This window comes from Muntiacus reevesi, chromosome 15 (genome assembly GCF_963930625.1).
Source record: "Muntiacus reevesi chromosome 15, mMunRee1.1, whole genome shotgun sequence".
Taxonomy (NCBI): domain Eukaryota; kingdom Metazoa; phylum Chordata; class Mammalia; order Artiodactyla; family Cervidae; genus Muntiacus; species Muntiacus reevesi.
The window spans coordinates 30,163,775-30,186,214 of record NC_089263.1 but is presented as its reverse complement, the minus strand read 5'-3'; the positions used below and the strand labels follow the sequence as shown (position 1 = coordinate 30,186,214).

General features: G+C 38.3%; 1 protein-coding gene across 2 annotated transcripts; it reads right to left on the bottom strand.

The window, feature by feature from the left end:
- Positions 1 to 679: 679 nt before the first annotated feature.
- Positions 680 to 18,422, bottom strand: RCN2 (reticulocalbin 2). Of its 2 annotated transcripts, none has more exons than XM_065905973.1 (7): positions 18,085 to 18,422; positions 17,586 to 17,691; positions 14,515 to 14,711; positions 6,743 to 6,844; positions 3,355 to 3,451; positions 2,026 to 2,168; positions 680 to 1,514 (listed from the first exon to the last, which is right to left on the bottom strand). In XM_065905973.1, the coding sequence occupies exons 1-7, from the start codon at positions 18,226 to 18,228 to the stop codon at positions 1,362 to 1,364; spliced, it is 942 nt and encodes a 313-aa protein (XP_065762045.1). In that variant the 5' UTR covers positions 18,229 to 18,422; the 3' UTR covers positions 680 to 1,361. The 2 variants fall into 2 exon arrangements, with proteins under 2 accessions (XP_065762045.1, XP_065762044.1); XM_065905972.1 differs by having other exon boundaries at positions 6,743 to 6,856; positions 18,085 to 18,421.
- Between the last annotated feature and the right edge of the window lie 4,018 nt (positions 18,423 to 22,440).

The window sequence follows — 22,440 nt, the reverse complement described above, 5'->3', positions numbered from 1 at the left end:
CAAAAATGGGAGCAATAGAGAGGTTAAGCAGACACAGTTTATTCTATCAGAAAAGAGTTTCAGGTTTTCTCTAATACTCATAAAGACTAGCTGAGCCTCCCAATGCTGTGCATGCTATCAAAGAGACAACTTCAGACTGGAAAACGATTAACAGAATGCATAGCTGACCCCTTCACCCACAAATACAGGTAATTTAAGAAAACAGAAAGAGAAACTATCTGTGAGTTAAAGCTAGGAAAAAAATAAATTTCTCACCTTCTCACTTTTCTTACTCCCCCCACAAAGGTAACAAGCTAACTTCCTGAATAAGGTTAAAACTGACCACATAGGTATGGACAAATGCTTATCAAGTGTGATTGTAATTTCAGTATGACTGATCTCAGGCTCTACTGGTAATTTCAATGCGTACAATCCTTACGATTGTTTCCAGCCTGAAAGAGCAAGACCACATTTGCTATACTAGCAACTGAAACATGTCAGGGGTACATTGAATTACAATATGATTCTTTTATCCAAAAAAACCAAAATAAGAATATGCAGCAAGAATATAATTTAACAAAGTTTTGAGAACATTTACTTCTCAAATACAGGAACGAAAGAGGTGAGGTAATGTATAATACAACAAAACTTGCTGGATTCAAGGTTTACCTGAAAGATCAAAGAAAATCAAACAAACATATAAAAAGATAGGACATTTCATTTTTAATCAGTCAAAAAAAAGAAAAGAGTTCTGGACAAAGTCAAATTCCACACACCGTAATGCTATAGTTACACATTAAATATAATTACTATCTATACATATGCAAAAATATAAAGTTCTATTTCATACAATAAAACCCTTTATAGAAACCATTTTAAAATTCTCACCATTAATATGTGAGGTATAAGTCCTTCTAAGGTTCCTTTAAAGGTTTAAAACAAAATGCTAAATCTAAAAACAATGTCCTTCTGTCAGTTCCCAAGTTAAACCTACTTAAAACAAAAATTGATAGCTTAGTCACATACTACTTAAATAATATTGTTCAGGCATCTCTAAAATCCTCCGTTTTTGTTTTTTTTTTCAAGTATGGAAACAGAACTCAAATATTTCACAATACAGTACTAAACAGATGGACTGTTTAGGAAAGACTTTTTTGTCATATGGCACAACATTGTTTCATTTCTTCAACGTATGTGGAAATAAATATCAGGTTTTTGTTTTACTTTTCTCCTGAAAGGCCAAAACTATAATGTACATTAAGATAATTTTGACTCTGGTAAGACTTAAGAGTGTAAAATATAACATCAACATTTTATCACAAAAGTAAAGCTGGTAACAAACTATAAAAGGAGCCAGTGCTCTACTCAGATACACCCAGGGATCAAAGCTCATCATGATAAAAATATTCATCATGAAGCTGTCTGCCATAATCTGTGGCTTCACTTGTAAGAAATAAGTCCTGGTTCTCCAGAATCTCTTCTTCAGAGAGCTTTCGGTCACTATTCAAATCCATTTCATCAATTAGATGAAGAGCCTTTAAAATAAAACAAAAAGGTGTCAAGCGTAATAAGTATTTTTCAGCAAGATGTTCACATTTTAATGGGATCTGATTTGTCAAAATCATTCAGGTATATCAAGTACTCATTATTGTCTAAGTATCTAAAAGTACTAACTCTCATGACTGGGTCTGTCTACGGCCATTTCTCATTACCTCCTTTCTTAATTTCTGCTGGGTTCTGTCTCCTCCCAACTCAAATCCAATTCAGGATATCTCAAAGTCAAGGAAAATTAGTATAACTCATTTTGAGCCCCAGAGGTAAATACAAACTTTCATTATTCTATTGTACTATTCAATTCATACATAATACCATCTTAACTTCTTTGTCTCTTTGACAGTCTAAAACAGATCTTACATTTAAATCAAGAAATAGCAATGCATTGATCCTAAATAACCCCACTACTTCCTTCTTTGGCTTAAGGTTCTGAATTTCCTTTACTACAATAGCACAAATTTGGGGATGAGAGAATCATTCTGTAATGCTTACCTCTTCTTGTGCAATGCCCTGGTTATTGGGTACAACCCAGGACAACAGTTCTTGCGGATCAAGTCTGCCATCAGCATCTCTGTCGTAATCATTCATGAATCTATCTTTCTCAACAAGTATCCACTCTGGATCTTCATTTGCAGCTATTAGCATATTAATATTAAAAAAGAACATAAACATGCATACACAAGAATATCACATGTATCCAAAAAGAAGTCTGATATAGCCCCAGATAGACGAAATGAATTTAAAGCTTACCACATAAAGGAGGCCCAAAGAAACAAAGCGCTTAACTGAAAAGGGCTTAAATAAGTGCAAACTCTGTAGTAATGTTCAAAAGTGATACTCAGAGTTTTAAAATTGTTGCATAGAGGGGTGGGATATGGAGGGAGAGGAGAGGGAGGTTCAAAAGGGAGGGGACATAGGTAAAACTGTTGCATAGGGACCCCCTTGGCAGACCAGGCCTTGGGCCTCTGTGCTTCCACTGCAGGCACCGTGGATTCAACGCCCTGGTGGGGGACCTAGGATCCCACATGCTGTTTGGTGTGGCCAAAAAGAAAAAAAATCAGCTTTGTTATAAAACTGTTCTGGGATAAAACTCAAGTGAAAAAATGGAAAAAAATACAAGCAAACATGAAAGTCTATGTAAAGATCTTATGGAGAAAAAAAAATTTTTAAGTGTTGCATATTATCACAAACTAATAATTTTGCTAACTGCTGCTATTTGTTCTGATATTGTTTGCCCAAGTTTGAACTGGGTAATGGTTTTATGAACATCATGTGACTAAATCTTCCCGTGTGTTCTTACAATGTGTGTTCTTACAAAGTAATGCCATAGGTAATTTTAAAGTGACATTCATAGTAAGTGACACTAAGCAAAAATTCTGAAAAGACAGCTGCTTACACAAAAAACTGCATTATAAAAACTCCTTAAACAGTAAGCCACTTTCCACAGTCTTATTCTAGTATTTATAGGATTTTATATATTTTTTTCTTCTAATATCTACATGCAAAGGTACAGGAGGTCTGTTTAAAAATATCAACCTTTACTTCCTCAGCCATCTGAATTGATAATTACATTGTATTTGTTTAAAAACAAAGAAAAATGCTTGGCTCTACATGTCGAACTAAAAGAGAGCAAAACAGCATTCTCAGATAGGCTTTAAGTCCCTTTGTTTCGCTAGTATTTTATTGAACTTGGCAGAACAAAGAGGTACCAGACCCAGTTCTTCCATTTTCCTCTGTCAAACAGAGCTCTCAATGAGCAAGACTATCTTTCAATTTCTTCCTTTTTTCCCCCTTCCTTCCACACATCCCCAGTCTACTTACTTGGGTCCCGCCTGTAGTCACCAAGAAATTCTTCCAAACTAACAAATCCATCACCATTTTTGTCATGTTCTTCTAAAGCCTCTTGAATGACAAATTCCTATTGCATGTATGTTCACAAAAAAAAAAAACACAAAATCTGTCACAAAAGTTTCAATCCCATCACCATCTGAATCAATCCTACTATAGAATTAATTATTGATCATTTCTACTATAATTAATCCTACTATAGAAATAATTAACATAATTATTCTTTAGGAATAATTATTTTGTCTATACTTGCCACACAATCTTTCTAAACACTGGAATTTAGAAGCAGGAATAAAACCCCAAATAGCTTAGAATTTAACATCCTTAAGCTTCTGTTACTGAGCACTCTACCTCATCCCCCTGCATAACCTTGGCAATAAACTCACACTTCTATTTTCTGCACATTACCGCCTTCTGAAGAATGATATATCTTATACTACCTTTGTCTTCTTTAATTTCACTTTCCTGCCAATCCATGAACAAGCCAAAAGAACCCTCATCTCAGATGTCTCTGCACAGAACTGTTGCCTGAAATAGGTCAGTACCCTATACAACTTCAACTTCCTTGCTTCCTCTTCCACCCATCTACCCTCATCCACCCTAGACTGCCCCCAAATCGGTTCCTGACTCTTTCTAAGGCTCCTTACCAACTAATCTCTTCTGACCCAAAGATCACACCCTTTCTAGTTATATTTTCCCGAGATGACCTGCTTCAGTGCTTCCCTTACTACATTCCTGCACCACTTGGACCCTTTTCTTATCATGCCAGTCCTCATGCTACATCAGACCCACATCACTTTCTCCTTTATTCCAGAATCTGAGGAAGATACAAAAATAGAAACCTAATCCTTATAAATTTATTTTTTGCCACTTCTGTGGGCTCTCACTGCAGTTTGGAAGTCTGTCTCTGCCTCAGCTTCCCTAACACTCCATGGCTGTCTTTTGACATCTCTATTTCCTCTAAGTCTTAACCGCAACTCTCTCCAACATGCTCTTGGCAAAGACTTCCTGTTTTTCTGAGCATGGTAGAGGTCTTCTGAAATCCTTCCTTCTCACCTTTAACCACCTCTATTTTGGTGCCTGTTCCTCTCATCCTTCTCTTTGATCTCAGCAGTTAAAACTCTGCCCCTCTTCTCTAGGATGAAGCCCTCAACTGTCTTCCGAGATCCTATACTTCCCCACTTCCCGAGTGCTTTCTTTTACTCTTAACTCCAGCCTCTCCAACCCTTTCCACTAGCTCCTTCTTCTATGCCTTTAAAACCATTCAGGTTCCCATGACTTTGCTGCACTCTTTAACCACCATCCTGGTCTTTCTTTTCCTCTCATCTACTGTTCTCATTTCCTCATTACCTGCTGCTGCCTGAATACTTTTTCAGCCTAGATTCTAGCACCACAACTACAGTGAAATATATTCTCAAAAGTCTCTTATTCTAGTCAAATCCAGGGGCTTTATCTACATCTGTATGAAACAACACTTAAGTAGAAGTTGTTGGTTTTTTTTTTCTTTTAAATCAAATATAACAGATTTTCGATACAGAAACTAGGGGATGTTAACCTGGAGACCCAAAGATTAGTTTTGGAGAGAGGATCTGAGAATCTCTTGATTCACAGTATTTTATGTGTATGAACACGGACATGTTCAGGACTTTTCGGGGGCAGGGTACACAACTTGCATCATATTTTTTCTAAGGGAGTCTGTGATCCAGTTAAAGAATCACTGATCAAAATGATTATTCCTCCATTCAAGTAATCTTCTTGGGAAACAACAGACTTATCCCAAGAATGCTGCCTTGGTTAAAATAATTTTTAAAATTATGTGTATGAAAATGTTTTAAAATTCCAACTTTTAATTCAAAGTAGAATCACTTAGTTGATCTTATATCCTGCCCTTTCCTATCCTATATAACCTTAAAGGGGAAAAAAGGAAAAAGGGATCCACAAAGACAATTAAGGTAAACAGAAATTAATGAAGCTGCTCTGAATGAGACACCATCTTAGGATCACGCATCTTGTGTGCTGCCATCAACTCCAACTCAGTACAAAGACCATCCTTTCCCATCCTACATATCCCATTCTGCAATGGTACTGCTTTTGTATCACTGTTACTCAAGCTTCCAACCTCAGAGTCATTTCTGATTCTTGCCCTCTTCCCCTCCCATGCTACATCAGTCAACATTCCTGTCTATGCTTTCTTCAAATGTTGGTCATTCATCAATTCATTCCACTGCCACTTCATATTTCAGGGCCATACACACAATGCCTACATTATTTCACTGCTATCACTGGTCATTCCCTTCTCAGTCTTCAACTGTTCCTTATTCCCCAGATAATCAAGATCCAACATCCTCTGCCTACCATGCTAGGGCTCAATTAGCTGATCTCCACTTAATTCTGGCACTTAAACAAACTGTGCTCAGCACTGTTCTCAAACTAGGTCATGTACTTTGTGGAAAGTAAGAAATCCAAAGCCTCACAATGGCAAGAGAAATGGCACTGATGGTGATGTCTTACCACTGAGCTAGAGAGAAAAAGGTTATCTGCAGTCCTGCTATCAAGGCAGCAGCATCCAACCATGACCCATTAAGCAAAAAGCTACATCTTCCCTCCCTGAAATGTCCAGGGAACCAAGCCACACAGCTGGGGGCTGATGCCAGGCAGCAGACCTCAATGTAAATGTTTAGCCTATTTTTTAAAAGCCATTTCTTACATTAATGTTTACTCTCCAATATGATAGTTTCTGCTCTCAAGAAGTTTACCAAGTCATAGCAGGGACTTAATCAGTGTTGAATTATACCTAGAGCTCAACAAAATTTTGAAGAGCTGGTACTTCTTTTAAGTTCTAAAGGGATGAGAGGACTCATTATGCCTAAAGCTGCAACAACATTATTAGTCATTAGCAGTTGCCTCCCCCCACCTCATCCCACCCCCATACCCTATGAAAAGGGATCTAAATGTGATAGTGTTCCCAGACCAAAAGTTTTCACAAGTAACCTTGTAAACTAAACAGGAAGTTCTAGTGTTACTAGTATTGAAACACCTGAGAAAAGTCTTAAAGCTATAAAAGGACAAGGAAGGCACTGAAGATAACCCAGTTATGAAACAGAAACTAGCCAGGGAAAGACAGATACACATACAGATTTCAGAGATTAAAGAAAACCTCATTCCTTACCTTCTCCCACCCTGTACACACCCCCACTCCACCAGAAAACCTCCTTCTTCCCACTCCTTTTCTGAAGCAAGGAAAAGTTAAGATCATCTCCTAAAATTCTGTTTTCTATATAATTCATTTTCATTACTGTGTAAAAGTAAGTTTTAAAGTTTTGGCTATTCAATAGTTATCTTGAAATTTTTTCTTCCTTACCGTCATATAATCAACTTCTTCAGGATGCTCAAAAGCAATAAACTCTTCAAGGTTCAAACCAGGGCCTGAATCCTGGTTAGCTTTTTCAAATCGCTTCTTGTCCTTTAAATGAAGCTTTGAAAATTAAATATTGAACATTTAAAGGTTTTCTCATTCATCCCATAATGTCATTAAAATACTTTGAAAAATACAAGCTATGTGAACTCTAAAGTACATTTATATCCATTATCACATTTTATCTTCACAACATCCCTTTGATGGTAAGTTGGGCAAATAATAAGCATTTACTAGAAGCAGTGCAGCGACATAGGGAGAATCAGATCTGAATTCCAGCAATGCCACTTACTAACTTGTTACTTAGGGCAAACTGCTTAACTTCTTTGGGCTCCTCAACTATACAAATGGGATAATTTGACACCAAAAACAACAGAAGCAAAAATAAACAAGTGGGACTACATCAAACTAAAAGGCTTCTGCACAGCCAAAGAAATCATCAACAAAATGAAAGCTACTCAATGGGAGAAAATATTTGCAAATCATCTATCTGATAAGGGGCTAATATCCAAAATATATAGAGAACTTGTACAACTCAAAAGAAAAATAAACAGTCCAACTAAAAAAAAAGGGCAGGTCTGAATAGACGTTTTCCGAATACATACAGATGGCCAACAGGCACATGAAAATATGCTCAGCATCATAAATCATCAGGGAAATGCAAATCAAAACCACAGTGAGGTACACCTGACACCTGGATGCTATACAACAAGACAATCCAGCAATTCTACTTCTGGGTATTTTCCTAAAGAAAATGAAAATACCAACTCAAAAAGATATACAAGCCTCTATGTTCACTACAGCATTACTTACAATAGCCAACACATGGAAACAACCTATATCCACTGATGGATAAATGGATAAGAAATTACTATAGCAATTATATAACATATTCCACTATATATATAATAGAATATTACTCAGCCATAAAGAATATAATCTTGCCATTTGAAACAACATGGATAGACCTCAAGGGCATTATGCTATGTGAAATAAGTCAGAGAAAGACAAATACTGTATGACCTCTCACATGTAGAATCTAAAAACAAACAAACAAAAACATTCCTCTAAAACCAAGTTCACAGATGGAGAGAATAGACTGGTGGCTGCCAGAAGTGGCTGGTAGGGAAGTGAGAGAAATCAGTGAACTGTTTTTTTTTTTTTTTTTTTTTTAGTTTAAATAAACTGAACAATTCATAATAAGAAAAAATCTCTATTAAGCAACTGGGATGAGAACTATCAAGCAATTATAAAACATATTAGGTATTCAATAAATGTTACATGTTACTATTATTCATAGAAAAACTGAGATTAAAATGATTTATTGAAAGGGATGTCAGGAAAACAGCTAAAATATATTGAACTTGGATCCTTCCTGTTCTTTCTACAATACTACACACTATCTTCTTTAACAGTCGCAGTAATTTTTTGAATGCCCCCAAAGCAATGAATTTAGATTATCTATTAGTTTCTTGGTGTGCCTATTTCTGTTTCTGGTCTTCAATATGACTTTTCAAAAACACTATAACAGGTTTCAAAAAATAGTCCTTTTATGAGAATACTTCTGGTAAATATTTGGAAGTCTACTCTCTGTAGGCTCTTCATAGTGCTAATTTTCTAAGTCCAGATAAATACATCAAAAGCTGAAAAGCCCCTATCTTGGGGTTGAGTTAAACAATCACACCATTTTCTACTTGTCATGCGCATCTTCCTTTCCTTTCCCCTCAAGTACACTTTGGTGGGAAACCAAGTGTAGCGACTATTAGGAAAAAGCTGCTTTTAATCAATTTTCTCAAAGGTAATTCTGTAATTAAGAGCACTGGAAGCCAATAGTGGCATATTGCTAATCCTGCATACATTTTATTTTGAGAAATTTCTAGGAATAATTTTCCTTTTTATAAACTGATGTGTATTAAACCACACATTTTTTAAAAAGCACAATTTCAAATATTTTAGAAGCTTTTAATTTATGTGTTTCACTGTTGAAAAGAAATGCTCTTTTCAATTTTTTAGAATGCTAGAGGTTAGGTAGCAGTCATTTACTGAAACACTAGTTCTTTTACGATGACTGATTTACAGCGGAGAGGCTCACTTCTTTCCCCAAGGAATTTGTCTTTTAAACACCCAGATTCCACTAGCCAGTTATATTCACCAAATCATGACAGAGAAAAAAAATGTTTCCAAATAGCTGCTTTTAACTTAATGTTTCATAATTTTAAATAACTAGACTAAATAATGTACATGTTATGTTCAGGTTTAACGTGGGGAAAAGTAAAAAAACAAGAACTGGAGGTACTTAGCTGAGTCAATCAAGTTTTTTGAATAAATCACTATTCAAAATACTAAAGTGCTTAGATTTCCTTATGAAAGAACCCTTCAATCTGGAGCAAAAAAGTCCATGTTTCAGCAGAGGGAGCTGAATTTGGCCAAATTTGCCTATGGAAAGAAAGGATCTCTTTCAACAGCTGAGATTTCTTAAAAAAAAAAAAAAAAGAAAGAAGTACTTTTCTCGTTTACATTTCTCAGGTTTTTTAAAAGTTTTATTCATGGTCATTTAAAGAACACAATTTATTAGAGACTCATATTAAAGAAACTAATACACCAAAAGATTTTTTCCAAAGGGGCAAATTTCTAAAAGATGACCACAAAGGACTGTCAGTTTCATAAAACCTCAACATTTTTTTTTTTCTGTATAAAACCCTTGTGTTCTAGTACATAGAAAATACTATGCACAGTAGTAAAAAGATAGAAACTACCATAGTCATTTATTTTTACATTGTAACAGAAACTTGTGAAGAACAAAACTGCCATCTTTTGGTAGACTAAAGATTTTACATGAGGAAATATATAACCTGTGATAATAGAGCAAAAGTCTAGGTCTTAAAATTCTGATTAGCCACATGCATGATTATATCTTACACAAATAAATCTTGCTTACACATGCACATTCAGCAGCTGGCTTTAGAAGTTAGAGGAATTGAGCTTTTGCCAGGTAGGTCCTCAAACTTTAATTATCCTGCTTAAAAGTGCTGACTATACTTGTTCATCAGGTCATAAAGAAATACTTTTTTCCGGCATCTCACAGCCTGCGAGTCATTACTCCAGGTTATCTCTATTCTTTATATGAAAACATTAAAAGTAACATATAATTCAGCTATCAAATTGATTTTGTTTTTTAATAGGCTTCCATACAGAAACATTTTATTTGGATATCCAATTACTTTTTATGATTATTTTATGGTACAATGTTTAGGCTCTAACTTTGATCGAGATCGATGCATTCTTCATCCTTTTATTTTTTATTTTGCAGAATTGTGCAGTTGTGTCTGGGTTCATTTTGACATCCCACATCCACTTTTAGTGGGTTATATATGTAAATATATATATATATATATATAATTCTAACAGTATTATAAATAGAATTTCATGTAGAGACATATTCCTATGTTGTTGAAGAATAAGCAATAGGATCAATAGGACTCCCATTGAGAAGTGTTCATTTCAGGGACCCATTAATTCCTTTAGGCTATAAGGTCCATCTAATTCATAAAGTACAGTCTTATAATCAACATGTCCTGAGTACCTGGGGGGGAAACACAGCATTAAAATCAGACTTCTTTATAAAAAAAAAAAAAGACTGCTCATAAACAGTTTATGTAACAAGTCATGTATTTCTTTAAAGTGAAGATTTTCTTCTCAATACCATCATGTATTATTACATTCCACCCTCCAAAGAATGTAGATTTTAAAAAATTACACAACTTTCCTACTTTCTGATGGGATAATAATTAATCCTTTGAGTGGAAAAAAAAAAACACAGAATCTACTTCTGCTAAGATTTTAAAATACTGTATTTAACATTTGTATTATTGCCTGGCAAAGAAGTCATAATGTCATACCATGGTTTGGTTTTAGGAAAATCTTGGAACGTGAACAATGCTTTTTAAGATGAGTTAATTCCTACAGTAAAGGAGAATAACTAGCAGACAGACAAGTTCTAGATCTCATTATCATCCTTTGTTTTCTTTTTAGCACTAAGTAGTGAAAAGACTGATTTACACTCTTTTCAGTCTGCTGTAAGATGAAGACCCAAGTAAGGAGAAAAGAAGGATATTTTCCCCCTATATATTAAATCTTATCTATTCTAAAGCTGATACAGTTAATAAATGCTTAAACAACTTCCAAAAGCTGATTGTAAGTATTAGAGATAAACATGTGACTCACATATTTTCTTCAACAATTTTCTTTCAAATTAACATAGAAGGATTTACCAGTTCAATGCTACTATTCATTACTATTTCTCCATACTATTATCATCCCCATTTTTACATATGAGGAAGCTGAGGCACAGGAGGTTTAATTTAACCTAAAGGCACACCACTGTCAAGTGGTATTGCGTGCATGCTCAGTCCTGTTTGATACTTTGCGACCCTTTGGACTGTAGCCTGCCAGTCCACAGGATTTTCCTGGTAAGAATACTGGAGTGGGTTTCCATTTTCTCCTCCAGGGGATCTTCCCAACCCAGAGATTGAACTCGCATCTCCTCCAGCTCCTGAATAGCAAGTGGATTTTTTAGCTGATGAGCCACTGGGGAAGCACTTGCTGCATGTAAAGCCAAGTTGACTGGTCCCCAAGCTGGAGTCCTTAACCTCCATACTGGTGGTACAGGCATAGCATATGCATAATCATGTCAACTACAAATTGGCACATGCCATGGAAGAGGACTGGCTCAGAGGTTAAAGCATCTGCCTTCAATGCAGAGACCTGGGTTCGATGCCTGGGTCGAGAAGATCCCCTGGAGAAGGAAATGGCAATCCACTCCAATATTCTTGCATGGAGAAGCCCATGGATGGAGGAGCCTGGTGGGTTACAGTCCATGGGGTCGCAAAGAGTTGGACATGACTGAGCAACTTAACTTTCACTCTCATGGGTGCTTGCCATCTACCTCTACAAGAATTAAATCACGCGCTGCTGCAGCTGCTGGCCTTCAACACCCTCTGAAGGAGCTCAGGACGGACAGCAGAAACCAGGCACTATGTATGAATTCTGGGAAAACTGGCAGGACCGGTCTTCAGATAGTTAGGTATTCTCAGGAGATAACTTTATGAGCCCAATTCTTGTATCTCCTCATCTCTAGAAAAGCACTAAAATCCTTCATGGTTGACAACTGTTTCTCATGACTAGCAGCAGCTTTCTAAGACCAGCAGAAACTTTCTAAAAAATAAAGGTGCTTGACTGTATGTACTCGCCCTTTACCAAAATCACATATATACTGTCCTTTCCTCTCCCCCTACATCTTTGGAGCAGTTTCTCAGAGCTATCTGAGGTGCTGTCTACGAGGCTGCAGTCCTCATATTGCCTCAAATAAAACTTAACACACAACCCTCAAATTGTGCATTTTTTTAGTCCACAATCCTTAGCAGAGAAACAACCAATTTTGAGTTAGTGATGACCTACAGAGTTCAAGTGGCCAATATGGTTCGAAAATAAATAGCATATACAATGCTACAATATGGCCACATTAAAAACTAAACTGTAGATACCAACAGAGGAAGCTCAAAAGTCTTCAAAGCACCCTTGACTAATATTTTGGGACACAACCTTTGCAAAAAGTTGTTTATTTTTTCCACATACAAAAACCTCTTTTTAAAAAAAGTCTTTAAAATTACCTCTAAAATACAAAGTATTCACAATATCAACTTCTAAGGCTTACAGTAATTTGTCTTACAGAGTTGCTACTAATTACTAAGTTTTTAAAAGTTCCTATTAATTCCTAAATATGTCCTCCTCAACTCTGCTTAAGAAGTATATTTCAACAAATCAAACCATGAGACACAACACAACTCACAGTGATACTGAAACTTTAAAAATAAGTTATTTTAAACGGTGCAGCCACTATGGAAGACAGTGTTGCAGTTCCTCAGAAATTTAAAAATAGAATTACTATATATGAACTAGCAATTCCACTTCTGGATGTACGCCCAAAGGAATTAAAGGCAAGATCTCAAAGAGATATTTGTACATCCACGTTCATAGCAACATTACTCACAATACCCAAAAAGATGAAGCAACTCAACTCACCATTGACTGATGGATAACAAAATGTAATATATACATATAATGGAATATTATTGTCTTTAAAAGGAAAATTTGACACATACTATGACCTGGACAAATCTGGAGACTGCTAAATGAAATTAGCTAATCACAAAAAATATATTGTATGATTCCACTTATATGAGGTACCTAGAATATAGTAAGTCTCCTTCATATGAACCTTCAAGTTGCAAACTTTCAAAAATGTGAATGTGCGTCTTCATGTCCAATCACTTAAGTTAATTCACATGTCTGGCGTCCAATGTCACATGCATGCATCCTCTCCAAGTGCTTATGCTTTTGTGTACCTTGCTGTACAGTACTGCACGGACTACGAGCTTTGAAGGTGGCATTAGTGGTACAGAACCAGTCTGCCAATGCAGAAGACGTAAGAGACACAGGTTCGATCCCTGGGTCGGAAGATGCCCTAGAGAAGGAAATGGCAACCCATTCCAGTATTCTTGCCGTGGACAGAGGAGCCTGACATTGCAAAGTCAGATATGACTGAAGCAACTCAGCATGCATGCAGGCACTGTATAGAATACAGTAGTACAGTCTCCTTATTTCAAGGCCAAGATGTCCAGAGGCAAGCATAAAAGCAGCTGTACTTTTCAAGGTACTATACGGTAAGATTAAAGCGATTTTATTTATTTATTTAGTGTGTATTATTTGTGCAAAAAGTATTATAAACCCATTATAATACTATGTAGCTGATTGTGTTTGTTGGGTACAGGCTAACTTTGCTGGACTTAGGAATGCACTTTTGGAACGGAACTCGTTCATATGTTGGGGAATTACTGTAGCTGAATTCAGATACACAAAGTAAAGCAGTGATTGCCAGGGACTGGGGGAAGTGGAAACGGGGAGTTATTTGAGGCTTCCCTGGTGGCTCAGATGGTAGAGAATCTGCCTGCAGTGCAGGGGACCTGGGTTCGATCCCTGGGTGGAAAAAGATTCCCCTGCAGAAGGGAATGGTAACCCACTCCAGTATTCTTGCCTGGAGAATTCCATGGGCAGAGGAGGCTGGCAGCCTACAGACAATGGGATTGCAAAGAGTCAGACACGACTAAGTGACTAACACTTTAATGGGTTTAGAGTTTCAGTTTTGCAAGATGAAATAAGTTCTGGAGACTGATTGCCTGAAAGTGTGAATACAATAAAAAAAAATATGGAACTGCACACTTAAAAATAGTAAAATGGTAAATTTTATGTGTATTTTACCACAATTTTTTAAAATGTTTAGTTATTTTATATAAACCTAGGTACTTAAAAATGGGAATAGATCTCTATAATCTTCCTAATAAATATGACACAAAACCAACCGTTCAATAACACAATAAAATAAAATATTGTGAAACATATCAAAATACACTAAAAAAGCAACCCAGGAAATGAGAACAAGTGATGCAGCTAAGAAAAGGATGTAGGGATAACTGAGGTAGTCCAGAATAAGAGTCCTAAATCTGGCTAGAAAGGAAACATCAAAAGGACCACTGAGGTAGAACAGGTGATTGCCTACAGAACAAGGCAATCCAGTTGATGACCTCAGGCTTCTTGTGCTCACTCATGCAGGAAACTGAACTGAAATGATCAAAAGTAAAAGCTCATGCACACATACTCACCTGCCTAAAAGACTCCTCTTCTGCATCATCCAGAGCAGTGTTCTCATCAAAGTCGATCACCCGATCATACATCTGAATGTTGTATTCATCCCATGACACACTACCATCATTGTTTTTATCATACTCAATAAACTGTTGTTTCGCTTCTTGCATAGCATAATGTTTAAAAGACATTTGAATCCATGAACTGAGTTCACCTATGAGAATTTCCCAGAACACAATGAATGTGACAGTAATTCTGATACTTAAGAGAAGTGAGGATTTCTAAACATTCTTTAAAAGAAAAAAAACTTTAGTGCTTATAAATATTTGATGAGAACTGGTTTAGCTGAGTTCATAGAAATAGGAGGAGGAGGCGAGGAGAGTTGTTTGGAATCTAAGAATGTTATGCATGATCTACCCAGAACGTAAGCCCTTTGAGTACAGAGAGTTTGGTATATTTTGTTCACTGAGGTACTCCAAATGACTAGAAAGCACCGGGCTCAACAAGTATTTATTAAATAAACTACCAATTGGCTGAGAAAGCACTTGACTTTTAAAACATATTATCCAAAAAATTGCAGATAATTTTTGCTAATTGGGCTTTCCTGATAGCTCAGTTGGTAAAGAATCTGTCTGCAATGCGGGAGACCCTGGTTTGATTCCTGGGTTGGGAAGATCTACTGGAGAAGGGATAGGCAACCCACTCCAGTATTTTTGGGCTTCCCTTGTGGCTCAGCTGGTTAAGAATCCACCTGCAATGCAGGAGACCTGGATTTGATCCCTGGGTTGGGAAGATACCCTGGAGAGGGAAAAGGCTACCCACTCCAGTATTCTGGCCTGGAGAGTTCCATGGACTGTATAGTCTATGGGGTCACAAAGAGTTGGACACGACTGGGCAACTTTTACTTTGCTAATTGTCACAGATCTCTCAGGAAGCACAAATATTTGAATAGCTACCCACTTATTACAATACGTATGAGAAAAAAGTGTTCTTCATTTACAAAAGTAATATAAAGTTTAAAATACATTTCACATTGAGTTGAATCAAGACTATATTAAGGAAATAATAGATAAGTAAGTATGATCTAAATTCTGAAAAGTGCACTCAAGTGACTGTAAGTTTGAGAAACATTGTTATAGTATATTACCATTAACTATGTCATAAATCATCTGGAGGAAATTTTAACAAAGTTATGGGTAGCAATTATGATTTATGCCTGTCTTCTAATAGCTATTTGTCTTAACTGGGTATCTGAAAACATAGAAGAAAAGTTTCTAAATCTCAAAATGTCCACTTTCAAATCAACTTTTAAAAATCTATCTTAAAATACTTTTAAATATCTATAGAGATATTTAGTATATGCATCATAGAAAAAAGGGGATGAGGGGAGAAAAACGTACATATTTGTAAGATAGCAAGAATACCCATTTGGTTTAAAGATAATACATATTTAGTTTAAAGAATGGTACTCTGTTAGTTTGGGGGAGGTCAGGTGAATAGAGAAAAGTAAAGATACTTTGTCTCTCCTGAAACTTTAAATTGGGATAGAATAATTGTGGTAACCATGGAACAATTACTTTATACCAAGTCCTCTACAGACGCTGTCTCTAATCCTCAAAACAAGGCAATTAAAATCATTGCTTTACAGTTCAGGAAACTGACATTAGAAATTGAGGACTCATAACTGATAAGTAGCAGAGTCCAGATTCAAACCCCATGTTTGGCTTCAAAGCCCAAACTCCTTCCATTGAACTTTGCTGTCTCTCGAGAACCCGAGTCCAGTCCTGGCCCTTAACATGCAAATAAGCAAAACTTCCCGAAGAGTCCTCAAGCGGAATGATCATCCAGGCATAACAAGATACAGAATGGAACAGAGGCCAGAAATAGGGCTTCACACTTCAGTTCTGCTGTTAGGGGTAAGTTTACCCTCTCAAGGTTTTGTTTTCTCATCTATTAAATGAAGATTTGGACTAAGTTCCTTTTAATTTTTTAAAAGCTTACTATTAAATATTTGAACATATATAGGCCCTTACAGATAAATGCCGCCTAGTTTTCCAAATCATTTTGTGCACTCTCGAATGTATCCAAAGATGGACCTATTCTTATTGGATAATTAGTCTAGAAGCTCTGTTGTTCACGTAGAAGGAACAAAACCTTAATATTGGTGACCACACCTGAGGGCACTTCATTGACAACACATCTTGAATTTACCAATCAGCTTGTAATTCTCTCAAGCAACTTCATTCTTCAGATGTTGAGCAGCATTTAAATGGGAGTTATAGCAAAACAGTTCCTGAATTTTTGTTGAGGATCAATTTGGAAAAGTTAACAGGGTTCTTCAAATGAATTAAGCAATGGGGAGAGGCAGGTGCACAGCTATTTATTTAGAATATTCTTTTAATAATCTGTGCATCTCATTCCTGATTCTAGAACCTATCTAAGAGCACTCAGTTTTTGTTTTTTTTTTAAGTGAAGGATATTAAAGGCTGAATTAAGGGCAGGAGACACGGATTCTAATTCTGGCTTTGCCACTCATTTGAGCAAGGTACTTATGCCTCTGGGTTTCAGTTTCTTCACCCCTACAAAAAAGAGGTGGATATAATGATTCTATGGTTCCTACCAAGTTATAATAGCCTGTCATAAACACAATTCACACGAACAGGTCCTTTTCTACTTGCTTATAAAAAGAAGCAAGTTCTTAAGATTTTAATGAAGCATTTATCAAAAGAGCAATAAACTTAATGCCTTAAGGTTTTAGTATGTTTCTTCAAAATGAGTCACATTGTTGACATTGATAAAAAGTCATGTGAGGAGTTGGGAAATTGCTCCAGGTATGACCTCAACACACCATGAAGGGTCAATGAGGCTTATGTATTACTGAAGAAAGCATTGAGCTTTACTTGGTATCCTATGTCTAAAGATTTCGAGGTATAAAACCTACTCACCATGTCCTTTTTCCCCTCTCACATAGCATCTCTAATTGATTGCAACACTAGTCATCTACACTCAACAGACACCCTGCTTAAATGTTTGTATTTGTCTCCTACAAAGGGATGTCTCCATTGTTAGTTGTGTAGGACGTCCTTACTTTCGGTGAGAAAGCCATCTGAGTCCAAGTCAATTTTCTTTATGATTGACTTCAGTCTTTTGTGTTGCTCTTCGGGGGAGAGTTTAACATATTCATCGACTTCTTCCTTTGGGAGGTAAGCGATATACAGGGGGGTTCAAGCATTAATATCAGGAGGGCAAAATGGTAGAGGAAAACAGAGCTATTAGAGACCTCCCTTGCCGAGGGCTTTTGGGGTGACCCATATCTGCTCTCCAAGGGCCCTGCCCCCAATGATCCCCCCAGTGATCCTGCCCCTTGCTGGGAGAGTAGAAGGGATCCGGCTCTTGGGACGCACTATTTTCACGAGCTTACAGACCCCGGGGTCCATCGGAGAGTGAGCGGCGCCCCGCCCGGCCCCCATTGTCAGGCTGCCCCGACCAGGCCTCGCCCGGCCGCCCCCTTTGTCCCGCGGGGACAAAGCCCGCGGCAGCCGCGCTGCGAGGCCCGGCCCTCCCAGCCTCCGGTCTGGCCGTCTCACCTGGCCGCCCAGCAGCGCCTCGCGATCGTAGTCGGCGCGGTGCTCGCCCTGCCGGTAGTGCAGCTCCTCGGCTTCCCCGGCGCCGGCTGCCGCGGCGCACAGCAGCAGCAGTCCCAGCGTGGCGGGCCTCGGGTCCAGCTGCATCGCGCCGGCCAGCCGCGGACACACAGAGAGGCGAGGAGGGAAGCAGGCGGGGCCCACGCCAGCGGCGGCGCTCGGACGGACGCTGCAGAGAGGCGGCGCGGCGTACGTACGGAGGTGGGAACGGAATGCGGAGAGGGCCGTGGCCTCAGTTTCTAGGGTGCTGTAACGCTGAGGCCCGAGCCACAACTGCGATGGTGAAACGGGCCAGGCCGAGGCCTATATAACCCCGGTATGGGGGGGCGGGGCGGCAGGCTGCGCCGCTGATTGGGTCGCACGGCGCTGGGGGCGGGCCGCGGCGATGTGGCGATCTGCCGCGGGCCGAGAGGTTCCCGTAGGCTGGCGATCGCGGCCGGGAGGGAAGACCCCCGGGGGAGCCTTTCCTTGCGCCACGACACCCTCCAGAAGACACGCCCTCACTCCACCCTCGCCCTGTCTCTGTCAGTCAGCCTCATTCCTGCCCGAAGCTCCCTGTCTACTCCGTGTAACCGACCCTGCTTCCATCAATGAGCAAGGCTGGAGATTTGGGTGAAAATAATACAGTACCTAGGAAAACCTTTGTATTTCCAAGTCTTTCATGTATCTCTACTTACTTATTTGACCAGAGCAGAACGAATGAACCCGGGTACTGAAGCCAGATATTTTATCTGATGCTCAATTTCGCGATTTACAAGTTCTGTGACCTTCGCAAAGTTTGATGTTGTTTAGTCGCTAAGTCGCTTCCTACTCTTTGCTACCCCATGGACTGTATGTAGCCTGCCAGGTTTCTCTGTCCATGGGATTTTTCCAGGCAAGAAGACTGGAGTGGGTTGCCGTGCCCTTCTCCAAGGGGTCATCCCCACCCAGGGTTGGAACCCGCGCCTCCTGCTTTGGAATGTGGATTCTTTACCACTGTCCCTAAGTGAAATGTATAATTCAGTAAATTATGTTTAAGACATAAATTATTCTTTAAGACTAGCGTATACTTGGCCTACTTAATATTGCTCTGCAGGAGACCTGAGACTCCTTCTCACAACCGAGTCCCAAACATTCCCTGCCACCTGCCTGGAGAGCTGGCACTCAGGATGAGACTTACCATCCAGGCATTTAAGAAATATTGACACCTTTTATATAGTTATAGCCGGACATGGAACAACAGACTGGTTCCAAATAGGGAAAGGAGTTCATCAAGGCTGTATATTGTCACCCTGCTTGTTTAACTTATATGCAGAGTACATCATGAGAAACGCTGGGCTGGATGAAGCACAAGCTGGAATCAAGATATGCCGATGACACCACCCTTATGGCAGGAAGCAAAGAACTAAAAAGCCCCTTGATGAAAGTGAAAGAGGAGAGTGAAAAAGTTGGCTTAAAGCTCAACATTCAGAAAACTAAGATCATGGCATCTGGTCCCATCACTTCATGGCAAATAGATGGGGAACAATGGAAACAGAGACTTTATGTTTTTGAGCTCCAAAGTCACTGCAGATGGTGACTGCAGCCATGAAATTAAAAGACGCTTGCTTCTTGGAAGAAAAGTTATGATCAACCTAGATAGCATATTAAAAAACAGAGACATTAGTTTGCCAACAAAGGTCCACCTAGTCAAAGCTATGGTTTTTCCATTAGTCATGTATGGGTGTGAGAGTTGGACTATAAAGAAAGCTGAGTGCCTAAGAATTGATGCTTTTGAACTGTGGTGTTGGAGAAGACTCTTGAGAGTCCCTTGCACTGCAAGGAGACCCAACCAGTCCATCCTAAAGGAAATCAGTCCTGAATATTCATTGGAAGGACTGATGCTGAAGCTGAAACTCCAATACTTTGGCCACCTCATGCAAAGAACTGACTCATTTGAAAAGACCCTGATGCTGGGAAAGATTGAAGGTGGGAGGAGAAGGGATGACAGACGATGAGATGGTTGGATAGCGTCACTGACTCAATGGACATGAGTTTGAGTAAATTCCATGAGTTGGTGATGGACAGGGAGGCCTGGCATCCTGTAGTCCATGGGGTCACATAGAGTCAGACATGACTGAGCGACTGAACTGAACTGAACTTTATATAGTCAAGGCACATGCACATGGGTGTCTGTTTTAAGGCTCATGGTACATGTTCACTATCTTAGGAAACAAAGTTATAACTTTTTCTTAAAATATTAGCTATAATTTATTTTTGAGACTTTCAACAGGGAAAGAAAGCCTACTTAATGTCATTTCTGTGTGAAAGTGGTTTATTATTCAAATATTTGTTGGAAGGTTAATATTATGATTTATTTATAGAAATGCATAATAAAGGAAAGAATAATTTTTCTGTACTTTACCAGCAGATAAGCTCATATAAAAAAGAAGAAAATTATTTTGAGGTGTGCTCAGAATATCCAGTTTAAACAAATTTACGAGGCAATTAAAGTAAAAAGATATTTTAGCTAAATCTTGTCTTGATTTGCATTATAATACTCAACTAAAAATTAAACTGTTTTTAGTAAATTAGACATTTCAAATTTATCATATTCTAAATTTACAATAGAATTCTAGAATTCTTAGGACAGTCAAAATCTGCCTAAACTGAGGATTTATAATCACGTGTCACAAGAAAAGCTGAACAATAGTAAATAATGACCTGCTTGCCTGCTAAGTCACTTCAGTGGTGTCCAACTCTTTCCAACCCTATAGGTAGCCCGCCAGGCTCCTCTGTCCATGGGATTCTCCAGGCAAGAATACTGGAGTGGGTTGCCATGCTGTCCTTCAGGGCATCTTCCCGACCCAGGGATGTAAACCACATCTCTTCCATCTCCTGCATTGGCAGGTGGGTTATTTACCACTAGCGCCACCTGGGAAACCCTCAAATGATGACCACCTGGGAAACCCTCAAATGATGACAGCATGATAAATTTTTTGTTACTTGGCCTCTAAAAACCTCTTGACGCATTTATAAAATGGGCAAAATAAGAAGACTAACTATAGAAGTTTATTATGAAGATTAAATTAATATGCGTCTAGAACAGTAACTGGTACATATGGTAAAGTGTTCAATAAATGTAAGCTTACATTATATGGGGAGAAAAGCAAAAGTTGGTTGTGCAGAAGGAACAGTTTAGTAAGTACCTAGGAAATTCTTTGCAGGCAGAATGCACGTGGAGGTGTTTTTTATTCTACGCCTACCTACAAGGCTCTGTGATTTCTGCCCCTTATCCTAAGTACACTAAACTAAAAGAAATTCATAGGCTGCAGCTTGAGCTTTCTTTCATCAATTGCTCCACTTAGGATCAGGTCTTTTCACACAGAAGAAAAGGCTTTCTGGGTCCTCTTTCACCTCTCACAGTCTCTATGTGGATTGGGTGCTAAGAATTCTGTTCCAAACTGAATGGGCACAAATCAGACAAATTTCTTGAGTCAGATTGGAATTTAATTGTCTTTAATCAGAGACTTCTGGAAAGTGTACAGAATGAAGAGTTCAATGGGATCTTTGGTGTTATATGGGATCTTTCTAGTGTTATAAAGTTCAACATTAAAGTTTTAAGTTTCAGAATGTGAATAGAGGGAACATCTCAGGATTGATTTCTCTAAAACAATTTTGAAAAAGGAAAAGAAAAAACTTTTATTACATTTTCATTTTAGGTTTAGTTCTGGGCTTTGAGGTAGTACATAAAAAAAAAAAAAAAGGATGAATGTCCTCCACTCAGCTTTGCACATATTGTTCTCCAATAAGTACCAGGTAAAATTTGGCCAGCTCCTGATGTGATTCCAATTACAAAATATAGGATACACGATATTATGGAAGTTCTTTTGAACCCAAGGTCTCCCCAGTTGGAGGCTTTGAGGCAAAAGAAATCTAATGATATCTAAAGAGGAGATAGACTGAACAGCATAAATGTGAACAGCATCAGAAGGTCTGGGTTTTATCTTCCTTCAGCCCCTAAACAGATCCCGTTCCTCTTTTGGCTCTTATTTTTTCATCTGTAGAAAAATGATTAGGTTAGCTCAGAGAATCTTAATTTGAGATCTTTGCCTGTTAGGTGGATCCTAAGTGGTATGATAATCACAAAATCCCATGCAAAATTTTGTGCAGAGTAGATTTCTGGAGAGGAGGGCTATAGTTTTGCTTTCATCAGAGCCTCAAAAAAAATCCAGGTGGCAGCCCTTGTAGAAGTCTCAAAGCAGCTCTTCATCTCTTAAAATACACAATTTTATGATCTTGGCAGTTAAGATCGTTAGGAAGCAGATCAAAGACCTATAT